The sequence below is a fragment of the Martes martes genome (genome assembly GCF_963455335.1).
Source record: "Martes martes genome assembly, chromosome: 1".
NCBI lineage: Eukaryota > Metazoa > Chordata > Mammalia > Carnivora > Mustelidae > Martes > Martes martes.
In genome coordinates this window covers 74,004,542-74,025,887 of record NC_137888.1, presented here as the reverse complement: position 1 = coordinate 74,025,887, position 21,346 = coordinate 74,004,542, and the positions used below count along the sequence as shown (strand labels likewise).

Here is a 21,346-nt window from a genome sequence, read left to right as displayed (position 1 = left end):
ACTTTTTAGATAAGTGTGTAATTCTTTGATACAACAAAATTAAGCAAGTATTAGTTTATTAAAGGATAACAGTTACAACATGGAACTTAAAAATGGTATGAGTGATCTTTTTGTACTCTCGCATTAAAATCCATTGGTGTAGCTTGCACATTGAATGAATATTGCGCTTATGCATAATTTTATAACATCAGGCATTGCTTATTTGGAAAATACTGGTTCATTGAGTTACACAGATCTGCCAGATGTTGATACATTTCATTGTATAGTATCAAAAGTTTATATTCTTTGATAGTACTGCTAATCTTATTAGAAAGGCCTGTGGTGTCAGAGACGGTTTTAACCCACTGAGCCACCCAGGCACCCCCAGATACAAGTTTTCCAACATTTTAATTTTTGCTTGAAGGTTCAGATTTTATCACTTAAAACAAATCTGTCAATTATTTTCCCTTGAAGATAGCTGTACTTCGTTAATTTTTCAAAAACGTCTGCCACTCAGTCATGAATAACTGATTGTTGGTCATTCTTTTAAGTAAAAATAGTGATGCATGGTGCTAGTTGAGCTTATAACCTCAGTCTCACAAGTCATTTTTCTCTAGATAGCCCTCATATTTTGGTGTGGAACAAGAGTATTTTGATGTGCTCTTCCCATCTTGTTATACTTAGAATATTTACATGTATACTTGAGGTAAAATTTAATAAAAGTCATGTGTACTGCTTCATCAAGAATATTCTCATAGAATATTCTTATAACTAGAATTTTTTTTTTTTGTAATATGTGAGTATGTGGCAGCCAAGAATACAATGACCACTAGTATGATGTAGTGCCAGCTGCTTTGTTTTCATGCTAAGGCACCAGCGATTTTGTCCATAATTCCCTTTTGTGGCATTACTATAGATAGCAACACAAATAAGGTCTTAGCAGTATTATGAAAATAGATTTGTACATGCTGCTGAGAGGGTCCTGGGAAACTCTAGGACCTGTGGGCTACACTTAGAAAACTGCTGCTTTAACTGTTTTAAAATTGCCAAAGAGTTATTTCTGTATTGCTAATTATAAACTGAGCTATGGAAAGTAATGAAAAGTCACATGCTTCTATTTAAGAAAAATGCAGAATATGTCATTTATGCTTTGTTGATAAGTTAAAGCTTTTGAGTCTTAACGGTGATCTTTAAATAAAATTTAATAAAATTATCTCATGTGCATACTGGAATTACTAATCATTTAATTAGCTCTGAACTACATGGCAAGCAAAGTTGTAGTTTCATGATAAAGTTATTAGTTCAGGGTTAAACATCTTATAATAGCAGTCTTTCAGTAGAATGACATTTCTCAGGGATGCTTATAGTATTTTATAGAGTAAACCATTTAATAATTCTTAGTAATACAGTGTGGGAAAACATTTCTTAATCAATAAAGTACCTTTTATTAATACATAGATTATTTAATACAATAGTATGCTTCTGTGGCCTTGAATGCTATATGATTTTGCCCACTTGATTTTAAAATTGGTTTTGTAATATTCTCTGGTTAACTAGGTTTCAGAATCTGACCATTTGTCTTTTAAAAACATTTTTAAAGGGCAAAACGCTGACAGCCATTGCAGTTATTCTTACCAACTTCCATGATGGCAAACCTCTTCCTATTGAAAGAATTAAAAAAAGTCAGCTGAAGAAGGTAAAGTATGAGTGTGTTTTCTCCGAAGTCCCTGGTTCATTTTAATTTTGTCATTAAAAAATAATTTGCCAAAAAATTGATAATATCCAGTGTTTTTAGAAAAATGATGAATGGCCTCTCTTATGTGTTGCTGTAAGAGTGAAAGTTGGGTACTATGTTCTTGAGGGTAATTGGGTAATATATATCAAGAACCGTAAAAGTGTTTATAATCTGTGACTCACTAGTGCCATTTCAGAGAAATTATTTAAAGAGGTTATCAGAGGGGTGCTTGGGTGGCTTTGTCAGTTAAGCATCTGACTCTTGATTTTAGCCCAAGTCTTGACATCAGGGTTGTGAGTACAAGCCCTGTGTTGGGCTCCACACTGGGCATGGAGCCTACTTAAAAAAGTAAATTTGTTTAAAAAAATAAGTAAGTAAATCATCGGAAATCCATTTTTTTCCAGAGATAAAAGTACACACTTTTTCCCCTATGCATTATTTAAAGGCAGAAAAGAAACTCCTCTCAGTAAGTTATATTATTATATAGCCTTAAAATTTAATATTTTGCAACTATAAAATCCTATTTTTGAAGAACACTTATTTTTATATTTCTTAGTTAAAAGAAAAAAAGAGGCCAGGGACACATTTGTGAATAGAGTTGAGTCTCATTTTATTTTATTTATTTTTTATTTGTTTTTAATATTTCATTTATTCGAGAGAGAGCGAGTCAGCATGCACGAGTTGGGGAAGGAGCAGAGGGAGAGGGAGGAGCAGACTCCTGGCTGAGCAGGGAACCCGATGCAGGACTCAATCCCAGGATTCTGGGATCATGATTTGAGCTGAAGGCAGACACTTAACTGACTGACCTACCCAGGTGCCCTGGGTCTCATTTTAGAAAGGTGTATTTATGTATGTATGAGTCTAAATGTAGTCATACATAGTGACAGTCTTGTCCTTGTGATGATAACAAGGGTGACTTTTCTTGATAATTTATATATATTTTTACATATTGCATATAAACATACTTCTCAGTTTCTAAGAATAAAAAATGAATTAGTTTAATGGAAAAAATAAATGTTATTAGAATGAAACAGTTATTTTCCATTTTCAGCTTAAAATTCAAAGAACTTAAAGTAGGGAATAACAGCAAAAGGCATATACAAAATACTTCTTTTTTTAAATTTTTTTTACATGTTTTGACTAAATATTTGACTTTTTTTTTAAACTACTGCTCTTCTAATTTTTTAGTTTTCAAAGAGACTGTGTATCAGTTTCCTGCCACTGTTTATTCAGAGTCTGTATTATTAATTTCTGCACCTTGGTTGCATTTCCTACTTTGTACTTTTGTTGGAGTTTAACTCTGTTGTCAAATATCTGGGATTCAGTTCCTTACCGTGAGTAGTTTTGATACCTTATACCCTGTTTTTCTTACATTTTGTTATTAAAACAGAACACCACCACGCAAGACAACTTTCAGCTTCAGTAGCAATTATTAGTTTAAGAAATTATCTATTATCAGTAAGGCCTCCCCCCAGCCCCCAAAATCAGCCATGCATTTAAGGTGTTACGTAGCAGGAAGGTGTTAGTGTTTCTACTTTGTCAAATTTATTGAAATTGAGGCTGAAAGTGTTATTTCCAGCTAGGAATTTATTGCAACAAAATATTACAAAATATTACAAAAATATTACACAGTTTTAAATAGATTTAGCTAGTCCAAGCTTATAGAGTGAAATGTCATTGATTTAAGCTCCATTAGTTTGGAGTGTAATATGACTTGATAGGTTTGGACGTTGTAGAAGACTTAATTTTGAACTCTGTGTAGAAAAAACTTGCTGAGCAAAATCATTTCATATAAAAGAATAATAATGAGTGGCTCAGTGGGTTTAGCTTCTGCCTTCAGCTCATGTCATGATCTCAGGGTCCTGGGATCGAGCCCTGCATCTGGCTCTCTGCTGAGCAGGGAGCCTGCTTCCCCCCTCTTTCTGCCTGCCTCTCTGCCTACCTGTGATCTGTCGCTCTCTGTCAAATAAATAAATCAAATCTTTTTTTTTTTTGAAGATTTGATTTATTTATTTGACAGAGACACAGCGAAAGAGGGAACACAAGCAGAGGGAATAGGAGAGGGAGAAGCAGGCTTCCTGCTGAGTGGGGAGCCCGCTGTGGGGCTCGATTACAAGACCCTAGGATCATGACCTGAGCCAAAGGCAGACACTTAATGACTGAGCCACCTAGGCGCCCCTAAATAAATAAAATCTTTAAAAAAAAAAAAAAAGTAATGCGCATCCTTTATTTGTGGATAAACTGTTAGGTTCTTTTTTGCATTTGTTTAATAAATGGTTGAACTAATTATTGAAGAGGCGTACATAGAACATTTGATGAAAAGCAATTTTAGTATCAGTTTCTTATACCGGGTATTGTATATTAAGTGATGAATCGCTTCAGTTCTACATCTGAAACTAATATTATACTGTTAACTAACTGGAATTTAAATGAAAACTTGGAGAAAAAAATAAGATGATTTATCGAGCTTGTGAAAAAAAAAAAGGAAAGAAAGGTGTAATACTGTTATGATAAAAATGGCAATTTCGGACTGCAGTGTGTTAATTTTATAACGCCTATGCAGTCTTAATGTAAATATTTGACATTGATTAAAATAAAATATCCTCAGCTCTGAAAAAATACAAATAAAAATTACTTAAAATAACTATTTAACATGATTTCTAGATATGTTATATTTAAAATTTTCAGCTTATTTAGACTCATACCATTAGAAGGGGATCTTTTCATCTATATTTTTAGTAAAACTTGTAGGATTTTAGAAGATGTTTCAAATTGTATTTTTTTAATACTAAAATTATCCTTTCTTACCCCAATCTCAGCAAAAATTACTTTGTACTCCTGCCCCCCAGTCCTAATCTCTACTTGATATGACTTAATCACCTGCCTTTCTTTCTTAATGGGAAGAATTAAATTCACCCCAATTGGCATTTGTCATTTGTACCTACAGAATGAAGTTAAGAATTAAAGATTAGAGGAACCCTACCCTTTTAGACTCATTTAAAAATATTTTTACAAAGAACTGTAAATTTTTACTTCTACAGAAGTTTTGGTATTCATGTATTCTATATGTATGCTGATATATTTTGAAACGAAGGGATATATATGAAGGGAAAAAGAAAAAGTCAGGTTTGACAAGAAAATCCCTAATAGAGTATGATAGGAGGTACTCTGAAACCTGTACTCTTGTGTCTACCCATCTTGGCAATTCTGGAGAACAAGGATGGCAGTGGCAGCCTCATTAAAGATAAGTTATTTACTGAGTAGGGACTCTTGGTTAAAAGTTAGTAGTCTGAGAATTCCTTTTAATTCTAAAGTAAATTTCCATTTCATGTTTAATGTTTCTTATAGTAATTATATGCCATTTATAATTGAGTTTTGCTATTTGTATTCCTTTTGAACAGATAAAGACCAAATAGTTTTCTCTTTTGAGATACCTGTGAAAACATTTTTAATCTATTTGTTTATTTTTCCTCTTCACTTAATGCACCTCCCTGCATTGCTCCAGAATGGAGTACCAATCTAAGTAATCTTTAATATGTAAAGTAAAGCAATATAAAGGATGCATTTTAAGTTTATTTAAAACTGACAGCAGTGCTATGTAAGAAATATGCCTTTTCATCCAGGAGTGTAATGTTAACGATCAATCTATGAAACTTGGAGGAAACAATACCAGTGAAAAGGCAGATGGACTAATCAAAGGTAAAGTTCACTTTTGAACATGATCCTATATTTACATTTTTCCAGTCTGATGATGTAATTTGAGCTCTGGCTTTGTAATATGTAAAAATGTTAGGATCTCTTCTAAGAATCTCATGAGAACTGGTCGTTTGGAAGAATTTCATCAAGGAGGTCATGAGGGAATTGGGTGGTTGTACACCAGTTAGAGAAGCTGAGGAGAACATTTTAGTTGAGAAGAAATTACATGAAAGGGCAGTAAAAACAAAACAATAGGAACATAAAGCATATTTTGTTCTGAGACCTCAGAGTAATTTATGGTAATTGTAATGTACATGGACAATAGCAGATAAGGGTAGAAAGATAGGTAAGAGCCAAATTGTGAAGTGAGGAGAAATGAAAAGAGATCTCTGGATTTAGCAGTTACATAGCTGATTTAAAAATGACCTTCACAAAATTAATCTTTGAAGACTGGTTAGAGTAGAGCAAAACCAAAAACATTTTAAGGTCAGTAGGTGAAGACTTGGAAATAACAGTTGTTATGTATTATGTATTTTGCTAAGTTTGAAATAGAAATGGAAAAATAGTTGGAGATGAAGGCATAATTGAAAGAAGTCCATGGATAGGAAGAGATTTTGGGTACCATGTAGAGAATTTGTAGGCCTCTGTGGGGGCAGTGAGATCAAGAGAATAGATAGGTGAGTTAATGTTAGAAGGAAAGGAAGTAAGGTTGATGGAAAATATAGATAATTGAGGGAATAAAAGGTAGGAAAATTAGGGGTTTATAGAAGATAGCATTCGATTTTCTTTGTGAAGTAGATCATCATCTGGGAGTCAGAGGAGTTGAGAATCTAAGCACAGGTTCCAGTATGGTGTAGACCTTTGTGGTGAGTGGGTAGAGAGAGGAGCTGGCTGATTGAAAGAACAAGAATGAAGATATTTAAAAAGTTGAACTATTGATTTGGAAAACTGAGGTTTTAAGGATACTGCTAGTAGTCAAGACAATTTACTAATACTCTGTATATTTGTCCTTTTCTTTGAAATGAAAGGATCTAGATGTAGTGGAGAACCCAGTATTTCAGATGTCAAGGGAAAGAATAAATATCCCAAGTCAGAATTGTCTAGCTCCCGCCCCAAAAGGTAAACTTCGCTATGGTTTGATTGTGTGTAATGTTTGTTTAAACTCTTTCTCCATTTTCTTAGATATAGGAGAGAAATATGACCATTTATCTCAGTTATATAGTTCTTTCAAATTCATTGTTACTTGAAACTTCCAAAATCACTGACTTAGGCAGGTAGGTGTTCTCATTTTATAGGTGAAGAAAAGTAATACTAATCTATGAAATAAGTGAATTAGTAGTTTTTAATAATTACTTACCTTTCTACCACCTTTTTTCTATTTCTTTCACATAGGAACTAAGATCTAGCTCCTAAGTTTTTTTGTTGTTGTTGATTTTAGAAGAGTTTTCTTTGTATTTTGAGGGAATGAAAACAGACAGCTATTAGATGATTTGATAGAAGCGCTCTTTGCTCATCGCAGTTGTCATTTCACCTTTAGAAATAAGACGTGATGAGGTTTTTTATGGAGAGTGTTATATTAACGTAAACTAGAGGGAGAATTTGAATAAAATACATAATGCTCCTCTGATCTTAACTTGAATCTGTTAACTTTATAAATTTCATTTACCCTCAGAAGTAGGTCTACATACTTGGCTTTTTGTATATTGTCTGCCATAATATCTGTAGGTGGGATCACAAAACTGAGTCTGTATTAGCTAGTCCAGTAAGGATCTCAAAACTGGGGCTTTGTTAATTGTTTTCTGTCATTAATACCTGTCTAAACTGAGCACAAAACCAGTACTCCTCAGTTTCTCGTATAGATCTAAAATCTTACAACTCTGAACTGACCATGAGCATGAGAACAGAACTGTTAGATTCATCAAATAAGACATAAAGGACATGGAAATAGTAATGAGGCCGTGGAGGAAAAAGTAATAACTACCACACATAGGATAGTTAATAGGTGTACATTTACTGTGCAACAGGCACTGTTTTAGGGACATTGCATATAGTAACACATCTTATGAAGTGAATTGTATTTTTATTTCTGTTTTGCAAATGAGGAAACAGGCATAGAAGAATATTAAGTGACTTCCTTAAAGTCACATAGCAAATAAGTAGGGAAATAGAAATTTGTATCTAGACAGTCTGACTCCAAAGTCCATTATTTTTAGGTGCTTAACCACTGTAATGTACTGTTTCTACACAAAATACATAAAATTTTTCATTGTAAGAGAATTGCATTTTTGCATCTTAGCTACTCATTTCATTATATTAGAAGTATTTTCTTTGACAAGAGTTACTTTTTAGTTCTAGTTTTATATAGATGTTTTGTTTTATTTGAATTGCCAAATATTAAGCTCACTATTAAAAATGAGTATTATTTTTAGGATGGTTGACTTTCAAATTTAATAATAGTGGTACTGTATTTTGTATAGTAAATGCATCTGCATGTAAAAGCAAAATGCTTTTAGCAAATTTTACATTCACTTGTCAAATTTTCCTTGAAATTTTTTCAGAAGACAAACAGGCAACACAGAAGCATTTGTACTGCATGTATTAAACTGATGTTTTCATATCCCATTTTGTTTTGGTTTGAAAAAATTTGTTTATACTTCTATTTTAGAAGAAAAACTGCTATCCAGCACACTGAAAGCAGTGATTCAGAGGAAAATGAAATAAGTGAATTGCCACAGAAAATGAAAGGTAGTATGAAATGGATTTGATTTGATAATGTGTCTTACATTCTAATTTCCTAGTGTGACTGTTTTTGTATTTCATTTTGTTGTAGGGAAACTGAAAAATCCACAGTCTGAGACTAAAAGAGTAAAAGGTATGTATATAAATCTCAGTATCCATAATCTACACTTAAGGATTACTTAAAGTAAAACTCCGTAGGTTTATATTTCTCCAGCTTGGATTCTTTGGTAATAGGTCTTACACTTGATTGCCGTTTACACTTATCAAGGGTGGTAAATGAGGAAAATTGAAAGATTAATTTCAAATTAAAATCTAGAGAAATATTTAAACTAACTTTAAACAAAGTAATTTTTACTACTTATAAAATGACTCCACTAAAACCTTATGTGAATAAATTATAATTATAAAAGTTGGGTGGGAGCTCCTTCTTAGTGTTAGTACTGTTCACTTTGTCATATAGATGTAAAAATAACCAGTGAGTGTCATTACTTTTTCCTATACCTTTAAAACATAACTCTTTCTTTTCTTGTAAACTAGATCATACTGTATTACTAATTAGTTGAGAAATTATATTTGGAAAATTACTCATTACCAACAGCTGATAATATGAAAATTTGGCAGCCTCATCGTTAGAAGTCAAACATCCATTTCCTTGAAAATATTCTTCCACCTGGAAGCTGAATCTCACTTTGTATATGGTTGCTCCTGCTTTCACATCTCTTCCTCAAGAGAAGTAACACTTTATGACACTTTATGACAAGTGACTACATTCCTTTGTTGAGCAGTTTTGGTCACCAGATATTTTGGGTTTTTTTGGATGATATACACTCGTAAGATTTGGAGTATGAAACTGTTATTTTTATTTTCTATCTTCAGGAGGTACCTGTACCTCAGCATAGGAGAGAATAAGTTTCCAAATATCTTAATGATTCTGTGGTTTTATTTCAGCAGGATCTTCTAAGGTTAAAGAAGATACAGAGTTTGCATGTGCACTTACTTCATCTACCCCTACAACAAAAAGGAGAATGTTGAAAAAGGGTCAGTAAATTTCATGGTTTTTTAGCTTTTGTTTTTCAACGTAAAAATTTTTAAAAATATATTTTATTTATTTATTTGACAGAGGGAGAGAGAGAGATCACAAGTAGTCAGAGAAGCAGGCAGAGAGAGAGGAGGAAGCAGGCTCCCTGCTGTGCAAAGAGCCCCATGCGGAGCTCGATCCCAGGACCCTGAGATCATGACTTGAGCCAAAGGCAGAGGCTTAACCCACTGAGCCACCCAGGTGCCCTCAACATAAAAATTTTTTAATGACAACAGTTAAGAGAACATGTACAAGAAGTTTAGAAAGTAGAGAATAGAAAAAGATAATTCCATTTTTCCTGGAAGTGCATGTTTGTGTTCTCCTAGTACCTTTTCTTATTCTATTTATTTTAGTTAGGTAAAAAATAGATGGAAAGAGGTCCTTAACTCATCTGAGTAACAGAAATGTTTTCTTCTAGTGAAGGCCCAGAGCAATTGATGGCTCTTTAAAACCCAATTTATTTGAATTTATTTAAATTATAATAAAGATTCAGTTCTTGGTAGAGTAGAATTTGTTTTTCATTTATGAATGTTAGTCATCTTTATTATAATTTTATATTCTGTAGTTCAGAGGAAAACATTGTATAAGAATCTAAATATTTGAGAAGGAAAGAGTTTGAACCCTAAGGTTAAGGAAATCTGGGTCTAGTTATTGTATCTCTGTAACTTAGTCTCCTATATCTTACATGTTGGGGATATACCATGCAGAAGTCTATTTTCATGGAGTTTATGTCTAATGATGGGAAAACATAAACAAGAGAACACATAATTTTAAATAATGGGAATTGTGAATAAAATAAAGGAGGGTAGTGAAATAATGATTGATGAAAGGGTCCTGTTTAAGGAGATGATATTTGACCCAACACAGAATGATGAAAAAAGAGCTAACTTTTGGTCCGAGAATCAATTAATTGAATTGAAAATATAGGCATTTCAGATAGAATACTCTTGACCCTAATTTTAGAAATTTTAAGAAACATGGAATTCTTTTTTTGAGGTAAAATTAGAATTCAGATAGAATTAAGTTCATCTCAAAAAGTTCTTTCTTGCAGGCTCATAACATAACTTCTACTATACTAGAAGAGAAAAACTTTAAAGTCATAGCTGTGGAAAAAAAAAAGTAACCACAATTCTGAAAGAAAAACGGAATAGAAACAAAAATCAGTGAGTGGAGACAGAAATGATAGTGGTTTCTTAAATAAGACACAAAAAGTCATAAAAAATTGATAAAATTCTCCTACATTTTAAATTATTATGCATCAAAGTGTAACATAAACAAGGTGAAAAATGATAAGACTGAAGAAGATATTTCTGGTTAAGTGTAACTTAAACAGAGGATTAGTATCTAGAATGTGTAAAAGAAACCTCTGCCAATCAATTGGAAAAAGACAGTCCAGTAGGGGAATAGCCACTAAGAATACAAATGCACATTCTAAGGAAAGAAAACGTAAAGAACCAATAAAAGTAGGGAAAGCTGTGCAGATAGAGTCAGTCACTGTAAAAATCAAACTAAAGGAACAGAGAGATACCATTTCACCCATTACATTTACAAACATTTAAAAACCTCACAGTGCCATGTATAGGCAAGATTGGACAGCAACAGGAACTCTTATGCACTGTGGATGGGAGTATAAATTACTATGGAGAGCAGTTAGGCCAGATATAATGAAGATAGATGTATCATCTAGATATGTAGAAGGACACATGAAAAAGTAGTTTTCACTGCTGTGTTGTTTTAGAAAAATATTGGAAGTAATGTAATACCGTCCAGTAGGGGAATGGAAAATAAAATCATAGTGTGTCCTTTCATAGGCTGCCTAAGTATTCTTGCAACATGGCAGCTGGTTTCCTCCAAAGGGAGTGGGCAGAGAGAGAGAGGAAGAGAGCACCCAAGACAGAAACTGCATTCTTTATAACTTAATCTCAGAAGTGGTGTACCACCACTTTTGCTGTATCCTGTTTGTCACTCTAGTAGAGTGTGGGAGGAAGTTACATGAGGTTGTGACTGTACAGATTCCAAAAACTGCATAAAACAAATGCTATCTTAATAACTATGAATAATGTAAATACATATCAGGAGATACTCCAAACTTTTTCCTTGTATCTCCTCTCAATCATAACTCTCTACCTCCTCTTACAAGTAATCACTGTCTGGATTTTAGTTGTTTAAAGGGACAAGGTAAAAAATAATAAATTGACAAGGTAAAATCTAGTTCCTGTTACGTCATCATGGATGGAAACAGTAGTCTATCTACTTCATTTTAGTTCTTCTCTTTTCTCTTTTCATGAAGGCATATATTGTCATCTCTTTATTGACTTCATATATATGAGAATAAAACTAAAGACTGTTTCAACTGATTCATTCTTTTCAGGAGCATCTGCAGTGGAGGGTTCAAAGAAAACTGATGTTGAAGAGAGATCAAGAACAACACTGATCATCTGCCCACTTTCTGTGTTAAGCAACTGGATTGTAAGTCTTCACAGCCTTTTAAAAATATGACATAATTTATATTTTAGTCTTGTATAGTAAAAAGTATTCTGTTAGAGTCATTCATTGGGAAAGATAACCTTGGTCAGCACGTTAAGATAATTGTTAGGTGAATTAGGGTTTTATTTGCTGAATAAAAGTAATTATTTGAAGATTTATAGTAGAGAAGGAAACATCTTTAATTATTATCTTAAGATTAGGTTTGTACTTCTTCCTCTGCCATTTCTGTCCCACAAGGTAGGAAAGATACATAATTTAAGATTGCTATATTTACAAATTATTGAAAACTCTTTTCTAAGAACTACACTAACTTCTGTGTATAACAACTTGTAGCATTTACTAAGCTCAGTTTTTCCCTAAGCTCTTTTAATTGATTTTCTCATTTAGTCCTCACAACCATTATTCTCACTTTCCTGGTGTTCAAATTGAAACACACAGAAATTAAGTAATTTGCTTAAGATCATCCAGCTAATAAATGATGGAGTTAGGATATAGTCTCCAACATACTGATTCTAGAGCCTGTGCTTTTAAGGCTACCCACCGGAAAACTTTTTTTCCTTCCAGATTGCTTTTCTATTCTGAAATATTACATTGGAATGGAACCTCTTGATGTATTATTTATAAGGAGCAGCTTGGTTAGGTTTCCTTTCCAGTCTGAGCTTTAAGCTGCATGTTAAAATGAAATAATGGCTCTATTAGAAGTATTGTGAACAGAAAGACCGCTGGACGTGAACTTCTATTCTTGCCACTTCTATTATTGCATCTCTCCTGACCTTTCCTCCTCTAATCTCAGAGGTGGAAGAGGTCCTAGTCTTTTTAAGATCATTACCTTAGGTCTGTACATTGGATTCCATCTCTTCCCACCTTTGCATTTTATCTGTTATTTTTTCTTGTCTGGTTAGTCTTTTCCCACTGGCTTTTTCATGAAACATACTTGGATCTTTTTTATTTTTTTGTTTATTTTTTATATTTATTTATTTATTCATTCATTCATTCATTCCATTCATTCATTCATTCACTCATTGAGGGAATACAAGCAGGGGGAGTGAGAGAAGGAGAAACATGCTTCCTGCCAAGCAGTGAGCCCGATACGGGGCTTGATCCCAGGACCCTGGAATCATGACCTGAACCAGAAGCAGATGCTTAATGACTGAGCCACCCAGGCGCCCCAGGATCTTTTTTATTTTTAAATACTTCCTCTTAATTATGTCTCACTTTTAAGTTGCTACTCTTACCCTTTCCTTTGCTGTCCTATCTTTTAGGGTTTAATTTCCACTTTGTGCTTTTACTTACTATTTAACTTGTAATCTGGCTTCTGCCACTTTTTCTCTAAATTGCTTTGGAAAAGATTAGTAGTTATTTTCTAAGTGTCAGATTCTATGTTTCTTTCTTCTTGACTCTTACGTACTCTTGTCTTGTTCTTTTTAAGTTTTTGGTGTATTTTTTTTTTAATTAACCTCTGATTAGTGTGTCATTTTTCCTCTTAGGACGAGAGTGAGGTTTAGTTCTTTCTTGCTCTTTTTGGTCTTTTTTTTTTATTCCAACAGAAGTATTCTCTTAAGAAATGTAGTGCATTTTGGGAAGGCCAATACTTAGGTACTAGAATGACAGTTTGAGGGTGAGGTTGCAAGTATTAATGGGGATATAAACAGTAGAACTGTGGGCTTGGTTTGGGATATGTATTTTAAAAATGGGTCATTATTATTTTGTTATAATTTTGTATGTGGAAAACAAAATTTTAGATAATAGAAGCTTCAAAAGGAAACTCCTTGGCAAAGTCTTGCCTAAATGAGATTATAGAAAAAACTGATTTTTAAGGATGAGGGATGGTTGGGCTTGTATGGATTTTTGGTCAAGAATTAGAATTTTGTGGGGTGCCTGGATGGCTCAGTTGGTTGAGCGTCTGCCTTGGGCTCAGGTCATGATCCTGGAGTCCCAGACCGGGCCCTGAGTCAGGCTCCCTGCTCAGCCAGGGAGTCTGCTTCTCCTTCTGTCCCTCCCCCTGCTCATGTGCGCATACACACACTTTCTCTTTCTCTTATTTATTTATAAATAAAGAAATAAAATCTTTTTTAAAAATTAGAATTTTGCAATCTTTCAATAAGCTACTCTCTTCCTAGCCTCCAAATAAATGTCATAACACCCTAGTGAGCTGGCTAGAACTACCTTATCATCCTTTTTTTGTCTTTAGATAGGGGAGAGTCCATTTAAAGGTGTAAGATACCAATCCCACTTCTAGCACATACTTGTTCTAGATATTTGGACCCGTTATCTTCCCAAGAGAAAGTGAAGTAACACATATTTTATTCACACACACACACATACACACACTGAAGAACAGTGACAAGAAACTCAAAACTATCATTCTTTTTCTCTAGAAAGTTAATTTTTTTCTGTTTCACGTCTAATCCTGCTACAGATTTGTTCTGTTTCATTTCAAGGCAGCCCATTGACTCAGTTTTCTCATATTGAATTATTTCTCTTTTTCACCAGATTTCTTAATAAAATTCTGTAAGTTTTCACGTTTACTCTTTCATCTTTTATCCTCTTTCTTAGTATTTTTGCCTTTACTATTTCAGTTATCATTCTCTCTTCAGCCCCCCCTAATAGTCTGGTTTTTTGCTCCCACCCTCTGTAAACTGTGAAGGCCTTCAGGGACCTCATTGTTACCATGTCCAGTGAGTTCCCTTTTTCTTTTCCTTTGCTCTTTTATTTTCCTTTTTGTAGCATTTTGTTAATGTCTTATTTTATAAGCCATCTTTAAACCTTTGTGTAAAGAAGGGAATGAACATAAATTACAAGTTAAAAAATCAACACTGTATTCCATCTTGAAACTTTGCTATTTCCCCCCTCCCCCACCCAATTTTGTTGCTTCCCCAATTTTCTGACCACTGTTTTTCTTCCATGGTTTCTATTTAGTCTGCCTTCTTCTCCCCACCCCCACCTTAAAGCATGGTATGTTTTTTGAAACAGGAAAATTTTTAATGAGATCTGCATTTACTTAACAAGATTCAAGAATTTCAAAAGTCTGCCACATTTGCTTTATTTTTATTTTTTTATTTGCTGGAATATTTTAAAGTACCCCAATAAAAACAGGCGCACTATTTAAATACTGCCATCCTGTAGGTTCTGCCCTAACTTCCTTTTCTCATTATGTATGTTCTTAGAAAATCTTACTCATTCCTGTAGCTTCATGTACTGTCTGCTGATAACTTTGTTAAGTCCATCTCTCCATTGTATTACAGACCAGTATTTTACTTTTCCTAGTAGGGGCACCTGGGTGACTCAGTCTGTTGTGTCCAGTTCTGGATTTTGTTCAGGTCATGATCTCTGGGGGTCCTGGGATTCAGCCATATCAGCTCCATAGTTGGCGGAGAGCCTGCTTGGGATTTATTCTCTCTTTTTCTCTTTCCCCCTCCCTCTCTTCCGCTCTGCCTATCCCCCCACTTGCACATTCTCTCTGTCTCAAATAAATACATCTTTATAAGAAAATAAGTAAATAAATATTTCTAACATACATATCCAGTCATTCTATAGTGTCCAGAAATTTTAAATGTCTAAAATAATAATACTATTTCTTTCTCATTTTTAGATTTTATTTATTTGAGAGCATGAAAGCACAAGCTAGGGGAGGGGCAGACGGAGAGGGAGAGAGAGAATCTCAAGCAGATTCCTTAATGAGCACAAACCCCCAACATGGGGCTTGGTTCTAGGACCCCAAGATCATGACCTAAGCCAGCCAAAGTCAAACGTTTAACTGACCGAGCCACCCAGGTGCCCCATTTTTTTCTCATTTTTATACCCACTTTCCCCTTCTTTTTTAAAACTTCTTTATATCTTTATCATATAGCTTCTAGGCACTCACTTGAAGTATGAGAGGCTTCTTTGTCTCCCTCACCTCTTTTTTTAATATCCCATATTTAATTAGTCCTCAAGTCCCATTAGTCCCTTTTTCTTGGTTATCTTTTATACCTGTCCTTCTCATTCTTTGCTTACTTCTGGTACATCAGGGCTTTATTTATCATCTTTCATATGATAGGTTCTCAGTTTTATTTTTCTGATATTCTTTTTTTTTTTTTTTTTTTGTAAAGATTTTGTTTATGTATTTGAGAGAGAGAACAAACACAGAAGCAGTGGGAGGGGAGGGGCAGAGGGAGAAGCAGATTCCTCGCTGAGCAGGGAGCCTAATGCAGGGTTCGATCCCAGGACCCCCAGGATCATGACCTGAGGCTGACAGCAGACGCATAACTGACTGAGCCACGTAGGCGCCCCTCTCTGGTATCCTTTTTTCTTTTTTTCCAATCTAACCATGATTTTTTTTTTTCCCTGCTCAGAATCTCTCAGATTTGAGAGAAAAAGTCAAGTGTTTTAAACAGATCATGTCCTCAGAGAGGGCTGGGACCAGGTCTTATTTTTCTTTTTAGCTTTACTACCTTTCTGTTGATAACCTGGCAAATAGTAAGTCTGTGATAAATGAATGAAAGTGGATACTACCTTGAATCTCTGCCTACATTCTTGAAAATACTGCTTGTTCTTTTACAGTTTAATTTTGATTTTACAAACTTTACTAACTAGAAGCATTAAAGATCCGATCTGTTAAAATACTAAATTAAAAAAAATAATTACAGTTTTAAAGAAATTTGGTTATTTTTCCTCCTAAAAATGAAGTGGCTGCTCATTGGTAAGGCCAAGCAAAATTTATATAATGCATTATTTCTGCATGTATATCCATTTTCCTGACAAGATAATAATTAGTATTGTTACTATTGTTATTTTAGCTTATATTGTAGGAAACTTGATTTTATGTAATTTTAGTAGTTTGTGTACAGGACAGTAGTTTATCAAGCTTCTTTATTATTATTTATCTATTTATTATTCTAAATATTTCTAATTTTCTAGGACCAGTTTGGACAACATATAAAAGCAGATGTGCACTTGAATTTTTATGTTTATTATGGTCCTGATCGAATAAGAGACCCAGCCTTGCTTTCAAAACAGGATATTGTTTTGACTACATACAACATTTTAACTCATGACTACGGAGTAAGTATGCTGAAACTCATATTTCAGAAGTTGAATATAAGAAATATGCTTCAGGTTTCTAAAGTGTTCTAAAATTCAGACTTTAGGCTACCTAGGTTTTTTTTGTTTTGTTTTGTTTTTTTAAAGATTTTATTTATTTATTTGTCAGAGAGTGAGCACAGGCAGACAGAGTGGCAGGCAGAGGCAGAGGGAGAAGCAGGCTCCCCACTGAGCAAGGAGCCCGATGTGGGATTAATCCCAGGACGCTGGGATCATGACCTGAGCCGAAGGCAGCCACTTAACCAACTGAGCCACCCAGGTGTCCCTAGGCTACGTAGGTTTAAATGGTAGCCCTACTGTTTCCTAGCTGTGGTCCTTTGAGCAACATACTTCCCAGCCTTGGTGCTTCAGTTTTCTCATCTGTAAAATAGGAGTAAATAATACTTCATAAGCTTTTTGGCATTAAATAATTTATGTATATAGAACTTAAAGCACTATCTCCCACCTAGTAGGTGTTGATATTGAAGAATAATAATTTGTGTTTACCAAATTACATGAAGTACTATTTTACTTTCCTGTGTTTTTAATTCACACGAAACATTTATTTCAGACTAAAGGTGATAGTCCATTACATAGCATAAGGTGGCTAAGAGTGATCCTGGATGAAGGACATGCCATCCGAAATCCGAATGCTCAGCAGACAAAAGCTGTACTTGATTTAGAAGCAGAAAGAAGATGGGTATTAACAGGTAAAAAGGTTATGTTTTTTAAGAAAAATTAATTCTCAAATATGTATCATCAAGTAAATTTTCGTGAGGTAACTTTGTAAACTTCACATGTATATAAAGTTTGTCCATAATTAATCATGAAAGTCATTTAATAAAGTATTTTGACTTCTTTTTCACAGTTGCCTATGCTGTGGCAACATTTGAATTATAGTCGGTTTATGGAACAAATCACTAGACTTTTTTTTTTTTGAACTTTGGAAATTCATTAAACACTTAAATTCTCCAATGAGAATCTCGATTTCTCTGTTTCTTATCTTGAAGCCAGGCCTGTTTGCTACTTGTGACACCTCTACTGGGACATGGGGAAGACAGTGTAAACTCAGATTCATTTTTCCTTCTTGCTAGTACTGCTGATTTAAAAATCAAATCAACAGATGTTCTGGGATAAGGAGAAAGTTGAATTTACTGGACATATGGTCTTTTTCTTTGTTAGTATGGCAAGTGAGAGCTATAAATTACAGCAAAACTTTATTTTGAGTTTACGTACATATTTTGAGTTTACTATAATCCACTGTTAAAGTGGATTATAGTTACACCTTGATAGTGGGTGTGCTTGGTGCAGAATGCCCATTTTCAACTCTTGTTTCCTCTGATTGGGTGAGATGGATATTCTGAATGGATACACTATAGAGTTACAACAGTTTTCTGTTATTTTTAGGTACTCCGATTCAAAATTCTTTAAAGGACTTGTGGTCTCTTCTTTCCTTTTTAAAACTTAAACCGTTTCTTGATAGAGAGTGGTGGCATAGAACAATACAACGTCCTGTCACAATGGGAGATGAAGGAGGACTTAGGTAAGTAATCTCATGAAAACGGATTAATATTGGCAACAAATAACTAAGCAGCTTGAACCAATTGTCACTTTGATTATTATTTTAACTTCACTGCTGGCTTTCTTCCAAGAGCGTTTATAGCTTAATGTCTTTGGCTCTCAGAGCCTAGTGATTCTTGTTTGGGGATACAAGGATTTCTAACTACCACTAAAACATAAGCTTTCCCTTTCTTTGATTTTAGTCAAACAGAAAGGAAAGGCAGAGCTTTATAGTCTTTGTATGTTGCTGTTGCCCATGAAATCATCATTAATTGATTAAACAATGACAGGAAAAACTGTATGCTCTGAGGATCTAATGTGCATTAAATTTTCACAACTTATGTAGCTTTTATATAGTGGTAATTGAATGGTATGACATACACTGGCATTCATAAGAGTTTAAGAAAGAAAGTTGTTTCTCATGGAGACAGATAAATGAAATTTAGCTTGGTATGGTAGCCATTTCACAGGGTACTAGGCTAATATGTAGCTTAAGGTTTTTGCCTAGAGCAGTGGTTTTTAGAGTTTGGGATCCATTAGCAGGTCGTAAAATCATTATAAAGATGGCATCAAGCATTATAAAAGAAAATGAAATAGTAGAAGATTTAAAGAAATTTAAATCTTCACATGTAGTATTATTTTGTGAAAGGTTTCTGTTGTATGTGTATGTGTTTTTATATATATATTTGCTGGATGGAATAAAATGTGTTTCTTACTGTTATAGTGAAAAAGGTTCAACAGCCACCAACCTAGTTTACAGAACTGTCTGCTTGATTCTCAGAATCAACTATGTAAATTCTAATTTAAGAAATTGTATTTATATTTCAGTGTTAGGAAAAACCTTTCCTTAAAAACCTTTCTTTCCATAAAGAATTGATGTGCCTCCTTTTTTTCTGATGTTGAGAAGGGAGTGTAAAGGTTGTAGAACCTAGAAGGCATTTCTCCCTCTTCTGAACTGTCACATCATGTTTGAATTTTTTTTGGCATTTTTGTAAAAATTATTTTTGTACTTTGGTTTTTATATTACTGAAAAATCTTTTGAAGGTAAGATCTTCCCACTTATTTGTTTTATGATATTTAGAATAATGCCTTGTACTTTGTGTAGGTACTTAAGAATGTGAATGTTGAATATTAGGTGATGTAGTTGACAGAAGTGAGAAATAAGTTAGTGAATAGAACAAAAACAAGGAGAAGTTAAGAAAAGTAAAGACAGGATAAAAGAAGATTAAAGTGTGACAGGTATTGAATTAAGGGCAACGAATGCATTATTGTTATAGTTTTCTATTGGTAGAATATATGTCTGATTATCAGACTGGATAAGACTCAAAACAAGGGGATTTTTTAAGAAAAACTTGACTTTGCTTCTAAAATAGTAGTAATATATTAAATATTCTTTTTTGTTCTTGTTGAATCAACTTACATAGAAATAAAAGGTTATGTAATTATTTATTTTATTTTGACTTAGGCGCTTACAATCCCTAATTAAAAATATTACCCTAAGAAGAACAAAGACAAGCAAAATCAAAGGAAAACCTGTTTTGGAGTTACCAGAACGTAAAGTATTTATTCAGCACATTACACTTTCAGATGAAGAGAGAAAAATTTATCAGTCTGTGAAAAATGAAGGCAGAGCTACTATTGGAAGGTATGGAAAAAAGAAAGCTATTTTAGAAAATAATTTTTATTTTCTTTCCAATTTAACTGAATAGTATTTCTTAGAAATGTTAGGAAAGTCTCAAGTATACAGAAAGATAACTTGCCTCTTGATTTAAATTCCTTTTTACAAATTAGTTGAAGTAAATGAAATAGTATTATAATTTACAGGTGAGTAATTCCTTAAGTTAGGAAAAAATTAAAAGTTTACATGAAGTGGCAAGTTCTGAGTGGCTAGTGAGACCTTGCTTGCTTCTATTCCTGGCTGTCTATCATGGGAGTAGATAAAAACATTGAGAGAAGTATATATAGCGAGAGATAATAAACCTATTTAAGGAACAAAACCTTGGGGAATGCCCATATTTAAGAAGTAGGAAAACAAAGAGAAATTACCATAGAAGATTCTGTGAAGAACAGAATTAGGAAAAAAAGTAAACTATTGGGAGAATCCCATGAAAGCATAGTCAAGAAAGAGGGAATGGTTAGTAGTATCACATGATGCAGAGACTTAGAAAAGCTGTTTAATTTGGTGATTCAGAAGTTATTGATGTAAACTCTTAGCATAGTTTCACCAGAATACTGAGGTGTGTACCACAAAGAAGTAGCAGCTATAGGTAGGGTGAGACGATTTTTCATGACGTTTGCAGAAGGAAGAAGAAAGTAGAACTGGTACATAGGATTGATAGTTGGTTGCTCTGTCATTTTTTTTGCATTTTATTTGGGTTAACTGCCTTGAGGAGAGACCATGGAAGAGACTACAGATGGAGAAGAGAATAAAGCAAATTGGTGGAGAAAAATGAAGCCTAGTGGGTGGTAAAGCGTACAGTTAGTGAAATATGAGGCAAGGGTATCTACAGGGAAAGGTGATGGGAAGTTGAGGAAGAGCACGGGATTTACAGCCATTCTAAAAAGTTGTAAGGTTCTTAATGTGGTGGATAGGCTTTATGTACTATTGGATATATGTAGAAGTCAATACGACTTTACAAACAGCACGTGAAATCTTGGGAATAGGAATTGATGAAGTAGATAATAAAGGGATTGGGGATTGGTAGAAGGTGAGAAATTCTAGTTGAGGCAAGAACATGTTTGATGTGAGTGCCCATGCACCAGAATGAGTAGGAGAGAAGTGAAGGCAGAACAGGGCAGAGAAAATAGGGGAATCTTCAGATTTAAGAACTTCACTGGAATACAAAGCAGGTTTAACAGGAATTAGATTGAAAAAGATTGTTCTAACTAAGCAAGTGATTTCAGAGTTCAGAATCTTTCAGTGGTGGTTGAAATTTCCTTCATATTCATTCTGTCAACCAAAATGTAATATGTGCCTGTGTAACACATACTGGGATATAGCATTAAAAAAC

The 21,346-nt window shown here is 33.9% G+C and overlaps 1 protein-coding gene across 1 annotated transcript in view; it reads left to right on the top strand.

The window, feature by feature from the left end:
• Positions 1–21,346, top strand: part of HLTF (helicase like transcription factor) — a 54,211-nt gene that overhangs the window by 17,417 nt on the left and 15,448 nt on the right. The window contains exons 8-18 of the mRNA XM_080796536.1: positions 1,580–1,675; positions 5,338–5,413; positions 6,439–6,529; positions 8,076–8,155; positions 8,241–8,282; positions 9,098–9,187; positions 11,599–11,696; positions 16,614–16,757; positions 17,347–17,485; positions 18,183–18,318; positions 19,801–19,980. Of these exons, the coding sequence (XP_080652662.1) occupies positions 1,580–1,675; positions 5,338–5,413; positions 6,439–6,529; positions 8,076–8,155; positions 8,241–8,282; positions 9,098–9,187; positions 11,599–11,696; positions 16,614–16,757; positions 17,347–17,485; positions 18,183–18,318; positions 19,801–19,980 (1,172 nt within the window). The remainder of the gene's footprint in view (positions 1–1,579; positions 1,676–5,337; positions 5,414–6,438; positions 6,530–8,075; positions 8,156–8,240; positions 8,283–9,097; positions 9,188–11,598; positions 11,697–16,613; positions 16,758–17,346; positions 17,486–18,182; positions 18,319–19,800; positions 19,981–21,346) is intronic.